Source organism: Citrus sinensis, chromosome 8 (genome assembly GCF_022201045.2).
Source record: "Citrus sinensis cultivar Valencia sweet orange chromosome 8, DVS_A1.0, whole genome shotgun sequence".
NCBI classification, from domain to species: Eukaryota; Viridiplantae; Streptophyta; class Magnoliopsida; order Sapindales; family Rutaceae; genus Citrus; species Citrus sinensis.
In genome coordinates this window covers 20,562,449-20,570,037 of record NC_068563.1, presented here as the reverse complement: position 1 = coordinate 20,570,037, position 7,589 = coordinate 20,562,449, and the positions used below count along the sequence as shown (strand labels likewise).

Below are 7,589 nucleotides of genomic sequence, written 5' to 3'. Positions count from 1 at the left end.
AGTCTCTATACTTATAAATTTTTAGCAAAACAATCGTGCGCTTTAATAATTTTACAAATACATACATGTCGATTATTGAGTAGTAGCTTGAAGTGTCACAGCATATAAATTTATGTACAGCCAGTTGGGGTAGTCAGCATCAATCAACTTTTACTTTGCTTTATTCACAGTCACTGCTAGTGCTAGACTTGTCCTTACATACATTTTTAGCAAACAGTCTCCTGTCATCAACTTTACTTATTACCCTCCTGACTGCTCACTGAGTGAGCTGATAAGAGAGAGGGAGAGAGAGGGCACCCCACTTTTTCTTTCTTTCATCACAGACTGATAAATTGAAAATGAAAAACTCGCTGTTTACCCATTGGGCTAATTAATATTTGTTCCTCTTCCTCTTTCTCTTTCTCTTTCTCTTGCTCTTGCTCTCCTTAATTTTACCTGAGTGAGTAAGTGGATTGGTTGCCCTTTATGTTTAGAAAAACAGAAAGTCTTTAAAGGGTAGTCTTGAATATCTCGTAGATCTCTTCAATTTAACTGCAGTCTTTTGCTGATTGATCTTCACTCTCTCTTCTCAACTATGTAAGGACCACTTTCTATCTTTTTTCAAATTTCACTACATGATCTTCCCCTTCATGCATAATCTCTAGCTTAGCTTGGCCTTCACTCATCTTTTGGGTATTTTTCTCCTTGAATAGTACACATTAACAGAAGCCTCATCTCATCAAGTAATAAGCTTCAAAATTTCTCCTCACTCTCACTCTCTCTAGGGTTTCCTCACACTTGAACCCTAAAACAAGATCAAGATCAAGTAAATATATTATCAGAGCAAGCAACCCTAAAATATCTTGATGGACTTAGTCTCTCCACCACCAAATACTAGTGGCTTCCCATCATCAAGCCCTACGGTTCCCACAACCCCAACAGCAAGAGCATCTTCATCATCTCCTTCCGCAACGACGCCGAGCCGGTATGAGAGCCAGAAGCGGAGAGACTGGAACACATTCTGCCAGTACCTTAGGAACCACAGGCCACCGCTGAGTCTCCCCATGTGCAGTGGAGCTCACGTTCTTGAATTCCTCCGGTACTTGGACCAATTTGGCAAGACCAAGGTGCATAACCAAAATTGTCCTTTCTTTGGGTTGCCTAATCCTCCGGCACCCTGCCCCTGCCCGCTCCGGCAAGCCTGGGGAAGCCTCGATGCTCTCATTGGAAGACTCCGGGCAGCCTACGAGGAGCACGGGGGCAGACCCGAAGCAAACCCTTTTGGTGCAAGAGCTGTGAGGATTTTCTTGAGGGAGGTTCGTGATTTTCAAGCCAAAGCAAGAGGTGTTAGTTACGACAAGAAGAGGAAAAGGCCTAAGCAGCAGCAGCAGCAGCAGCAGCAAAAGGTAACTCTTAATGATAATAATAATGTTACACCACCACCACCACCACCATCTGATCATCAATCTGCTGCAAATGAGTGAAAATAAAATTAAGAATATGATAAATAATTGATAATAAATAAGTGATGTAATTTTGATTTGGTATGTATGTATGTATGTATGTATGTATTATGGTGTTTTGAGCATTTGGGTACCTTAAAATGGGCTCTTTTTTTAAGGATAAAAGGGCAAATATTTTAGTGGGTGATTGTGGTAGATTTGTGGCAGAAGCAAGTGATACTTGTGATCATATCATCGATTAATATTATGGACTTGGTGTATTTTGTAAAAATATAATCTGTCTCTTGATCTCCTTCTATTATGTGCAAGTAATTTACCTTTTTTTCTTTTTACTATATACTAAATTTGGAGAGAAAGAAATTGAATAATAATAATTAGAACTTTACAAGAAAGATATGCATGGAGATATGTCTTCCACTATCAAAACCACAGACCTAAAGGCTCAATTATGACTGGGACAAGTTTGTTTATATATAATTAAACATTCTACTTTTATTTGAATCAAAGTTATTATATATTGCTATTAAGTAGCAGACATAGTGAATGTTTGATGAAGATGTAACCTACAACACTATCATCTTTCTCCTCCACTGCTACCACTATTTCTTTCTCTCTCTCTTGGAAAGAGCATTACCCTTTTGATTAAACATTAATTTGTTTAGAATTTGTCAAATTAAAATTATTAATAATGAATGACAATGTCACGAGCCTATGAAAGAAGAAGTCGGTTTTGGTACCAAATAAAGATAATCTTAGTAGATCTATTATTAGGCAAAAAGACAAAGCCTAGATTCATTTTTTTTTAATATTGATGCCAGCTATAAATAACACACATGTTGTATAGTAATTAATAATTAAGAAATTGATTAATGGGAGTATTATAGAGAGAGAGGGAGAGATGGAGTGGCTATTTCCTAATCCACTTGGGCGACAAACTTTATAACATGATTATCGATAATAGTTTTAAATTTTTGTTTGTGAAGTTGGATTATTGTCGTTTTAGGTGTATCTGATAATGTAATGTCACCTTTGAAAGATTCATTATTATAATATTCAAAAGATTTCAGAGAGAATTGAAGACTTGGGAAATTATACAACTCTAAAGTAGGTGATGTGTGTGTGTGTGGTGTAGAAGCTGCTGATATGTATAAAAATGCATGCTCTGCATTGCTTGTTTTGCCTTTATCGTTATTCTAATGCACTTGAGACAAAGGATTGATTTGAAGTAGAACTGTTAGTTCATGCAACTAGATTGAAGCTGAATGAGCTTTTATAAGGTTAGTGTATTTCTTTCAGATATTTTTGTTAAACTTTATAGTTATTTGACTTGTTTATTGGTGCTGAACTGATTCAGTGCTAGATAATTATGACAAGAAGGTTATTTGTTTCTTCTTCTTCTTCCTCTTCTTCTTCTTCTTTTAATAAAATTGGCAGCTGCCTAATCTTTGAAGCATTAATTTAGTAAAGCATTAGTATATATGGTGTACACTTTGGGATTGCTTAGTTTGTGGGTTGACCTTACCAGTAGTATTATTCCTTTTTTATTTTCACTCATTACCTCATGTATATGTTTCAATCAATCCTAATCAAATTCATACATGAGAAGTAATAAATGGATAAAGACTAATAATCTAGGAACACCCAAGACTCTCTCAAAATTTAGTACATATGAGCATTAGAAAAATTCACATTCCATTTAAACTCTTTTTTTAGTATTTTTCATGCATCCAAATAGATTAAATGTACTAAAATGCAAATTACTCACACGTTCTAGATTTTGAAGGTGAATATCATGACATTATAGGAATTTTATATTTGAATGGATTTGAAAAGATCTGATAGATTATTAGCCCAACAAATTTGCTTTGATATGATAGTTGTGATATGATAATGCAGAATGACTTTTTGTCCTTGAAGAGAAGCTTAAAATAGATGCAAAGGCCATGATATAAATGATATGTATCTGATAATTATGTCAATAATTACGAATTATATTATGTTGAGATATTGAAAGATTCAATATTGCCTTCTTAAAACCTTTGTATGAAATTCTTCTGAAAATGCACATTTTCATTATTAAATATCTTCTGTGAAACTTATTGGAATCTAATTAATCTGCAGATTTTATCTGGTAGAAGCTTCTTAAGTCTTTATTCTCTTGTGTATTAATCAATTGACTACAGATATTAAAAGTCATAGATCTTATTAGTTGAAGGAAAAATTAAGAATCCAAGTCATTTGTGTTCTAAAGGTGCAGCTCAATTAATCGTGAATGTGCTTTCAACTTGCGGTCGCTTAAGTTGTGAAGGAGCTTTGCATCTATGATCACCTAAGTTTGAGTAAATAATAAGGGTTGAGGATTTGGTGTTTAGCAATAAAATTTCTTATACCATCCAATTATATTTTTTAATTAAAAAAAATCCAAATATATCAATAATAAAAAAAGTAAATTACTCTTAGTTTTCTCTCGGTAACTTCCACCATCATGTCACTTGACTTAAGAGAAAATAGTTGACGATTCGAGGAAATCTCGTTATTTACTCAAAAAATTAATTTGAGTGAGGCAAGCTCTCTGAGAGTAGTGGAATAATTAGACCAAATATATATATATGGTTGGTGGTTGAGAAAATTGATGTGATATTTCAACCTCCAAATTAAGATATAATGAGATTTAGAAGATAATGACTTTTGTGAAAAATATTAAGCGGTGAAATCAATAACTGGATGTATATGCATGCATTCCCAATAATAAGCTTAATTGTTATTCTTTTGAATGCATAAAGTGATTTGACAAAAATTTTGAATTATATTTGTAACAATAATGAAAAGATATTGTTCCAGAAATCGAAATTTAAAGATTTGATTAGCGTCCAGCAAGTTATTGTGCGAAATTTTAATGCGCCACAAATCTTATAAATGCTTATATAGTCTGCCAAAGGATCATATATATCATGAGTTCATTCTAAAATTCAAGTTTATTAATTACCTAGTGAGTTCAATTCAACTTTATCAATTAATATTTAATTAGTGGGTAGAAATATTTGAACACATCAATTTCCTCTCTACACCATCTTTATAATTAAAAAATTTATTATCTAAATAATTTTTTAAAAATTACTTAATTAACCATTTCTTCTCTTTCTCATCTCAATTTTATAAATTCTCATCAATTCATTCAAATATATATTTTTTAATTGCAAATAATTGATATCACAAACTAAGAAGAATAAAACCTACTATTAAAATTAAATATCAATAAATTTTTATCAGCCATGAAAGTTAATAAATATCAATAAATTAATTTTTATTAAACACAAAAGTTAATGAATATCATAAAAAAAAAATCTTATATAGAAAAAGCATGAAATAGCGATAATGATCTACTAAGAAAAGCAAAAAAATTCAAAAGAAAGTGAAATTGCATATTTAGTTTGCAGTATGTGAGAGTAAAAAGAGAATATGCAATTATAAGATAGAGAGAAAGAGATTAGTGAAGCATAATTTTGAAATCAGTAAATTTTTAATTTTTAGCAATAAATTTATCTTTCAAATGAGTGTAGAGAGGCCGTTGGTGAGTTCAAATAGCCATATCCTTAATTATTTGATCTTTGTTTTGATATTCAGTCACAATAAAGTCTCTCTATAGTGACACTCTATATAAGAAAAATTTCTATTTAATTATAATAAATAAATTTGGGCCAGTTATAAATGAAAATAAACTTTACATTGTAATTTTTTTTAGATCTCATCTTAAGGTATTTGCCTCTATATAGGAATAATTATTCATATATTGTAATAACATATGTTATATTAGATTAATGGAACTTACCTCTAGATAGTATAATTAAACAATGAGAGAAAATTGTTAAAGAGAATAACTTTGCATATTCTTAACAATAGTACATAGACACATGTTTTAACTTTTTGATATATTAGATTTGACCTGCTCCAATACTAAATTATTAATGTAGTGTGTAATTTACTGCTATATTCTTGCACTAAAGATAATAAATTAAGTCAAAATAATAATTTTCGTAACTGTATTTTTATTAAGTTATAACCTTGCATATTAATAAATTAGTTTCATGCTAATAGGTTTTACTAAATGATTTCTTTGAGGTGGCTGCAGGGTCAAAATTTTCTTTATTTAGTTGTTTTGCGACATTTAAAAGAAAAAAAAACTGGTTTATTAGCACATTTATGGCTTATTTGAAGATAAAATACTCAAAAAACACTTTTACCATCCATAACGAAACAACCAAGAGTTGTCAACTATACTTGTATAAACTCTATTAATTAAGAAAAGCTATACTAACAAAAAAATTTTAATTAGAATTGTTTCCTAATAATTACAACATTGTTTATCCAAATTATCTAAAAATTTATGCTAGTCAGGCCATGGCACATCTTGTTTCCTTCATGCATTTCAAGGTAAGAACAGGGAAAAGTGAGAACTTTTTCCATCATTTAAAGATCAATATATATGAGAGTTGTCATTTACTCAAATCCAATAAAGTGATGTTGTAACATGAGATTTTCCACCTTTAGACAATGTCACACCCAACTTTTGTTGTATTGTTGATCATCTTTGTTGAACGTAACTTTTTATGACCAAGGTTAAATTTATTTTATTATTATTTTTTTTCAAAGTACTAAAATGTCCAAATCTTCTCTACATGTATAAGTTTGGACCATAGACCTCTTCTATCAATCTAATACATTCTAATAAAAAATTTCAAAGTTATTAATTATATTGGCATTGTAAAGATAGATATTTCTTAATAAAGTCTCCATATGAATGGATTCTATGATTTTCTTTAACTTTATTTTATTACATAATTATCAAGTTGTGTCACATTCAATGACTAAAACGGAATCATATTCAATGAGCACTTAAGCATTTTTAGAAACACGTTAAGAATGCTGGTAAAACAAAGATTTTGGTTCAATAGGTTATAGGGCTTTAATAATGGGAACTGGGAAGTAACATTTTAAGCTATTATAGTTTCTTGATTAAATTTATCATATTTCAATGGAAAGTGTATTGTTTCCCCCCTCAAAGTTTAAAGTTCTATATAATAATAGCTACTTAACCCGTTTGGGAATACTTATGAAATGTTATTTCATAAGTTTTGACAAAAATAATATTTAGTAAATTCTAAAAGCATTAACTTTTAAAAGTAAGTAGGGGTTATTTTTTATAAGTAGTTTATTAAATAAGGTATCATACATTTTTTAATTCCTATTATAATTTTAATATTTTAATATTATATCTTATTTTTTCCATAAATCCTAATATACAAATCAAAGCCATTTTAAACTTATGTTTATTTTTGCTAATTATATAATAAAACAACACTTTTACAATAAGATTTACTAAATGTATTATACTCTGTTTTTTAAACTCACAACAATCGCAACAACATAATTTATCAACATCGAGCAATTTTTTTTAGTCAGTAATTTATAATACCTCAACAACAGAAACAATTTATTTCATCATTCATCACAATCTCAAATTTGCTCCCATTGCTTAATTAAGAAATTAAGATTCTCTTATGATACGAGGTTTCCTAAGATTCTAAAATTAGTGTATCAAATATTCAAGAGTGGTAATGTATTGTGTACCATTAATAGTGCGTTTAATCTGCCACAGTGTTGGATTCTCCTTTGATGTGCTTTAGGAATGGATTATAATCAGAATGGGGAATGAGAATAAAAATAAATTATTTACTTTAGTTGTATGAATCGTAATCAGAATGAGATATAATCTGCCACCATGGGGAGGGGAGGGGACCAATCTCCCCGTATCCATCCTCGATATTTTGCGTATGTCCTCATCCCCTCCCCGTCCCCGTCAGAATTATTTAAGAGGCTCCCCATCCCCTCCCCGAATAACTAATACAATTTTTTTGTTTTCGATTTTGAGTTAATCATATTAAAATAAAAAATTTAAATAAAAGTAAAGTTCGAAATATATCTTACATTAATATCCATTACAAAAGTCACATACATTAAATTAGTAAGTAACGCAGCATGCAAGAGATACAAACTATCATGAATAAATTAATAGTCTAATACAAAAAATTGTAACAAATAAAATTAAATTTAGATTCAAAATTAACTTTTCAATGGTGGCGCGGGCAC

At 30.3% G+C, this 7,589-nt stretch overlaps 1 protein-coding gene across 1 annotated transcript; it reads left to right on the top strand.

Annotated features, from left to right (window-relative positions):
- Positions 1–263: 263 nt before the first annotated feature.
- Positions 264–1,738, top strand: LOC102610630 (protein LIGHT-DEPENDENT SHORT HYPOCOTYLS 1). The gene is made up of 2 exons (XM_052431724.1): positions 264–576; positions 693–1,738. The coding sequence occupies exon 2, from the start codon at positions 846–848 to the stop codon at positions 1,461–1,463; it is 618 nt and encodes a 205-aa protein (XP_052287684.1). The 5' UTR covers positions 264–576; positions 693–845; the 3' UTR covers positions 1,464–1,738.
- Positions 1,739–7,589: the final 5,851 nt, after the last annotated feature.

Coding starts and splice junctions, on each gene's coding strand:
- LOC102610630 (XM_052431724.1), top strand. CDS start 846: ATGGACTTAGTCTCTCCACCACCAAATACTAGTGGCTTCCCATCATCA.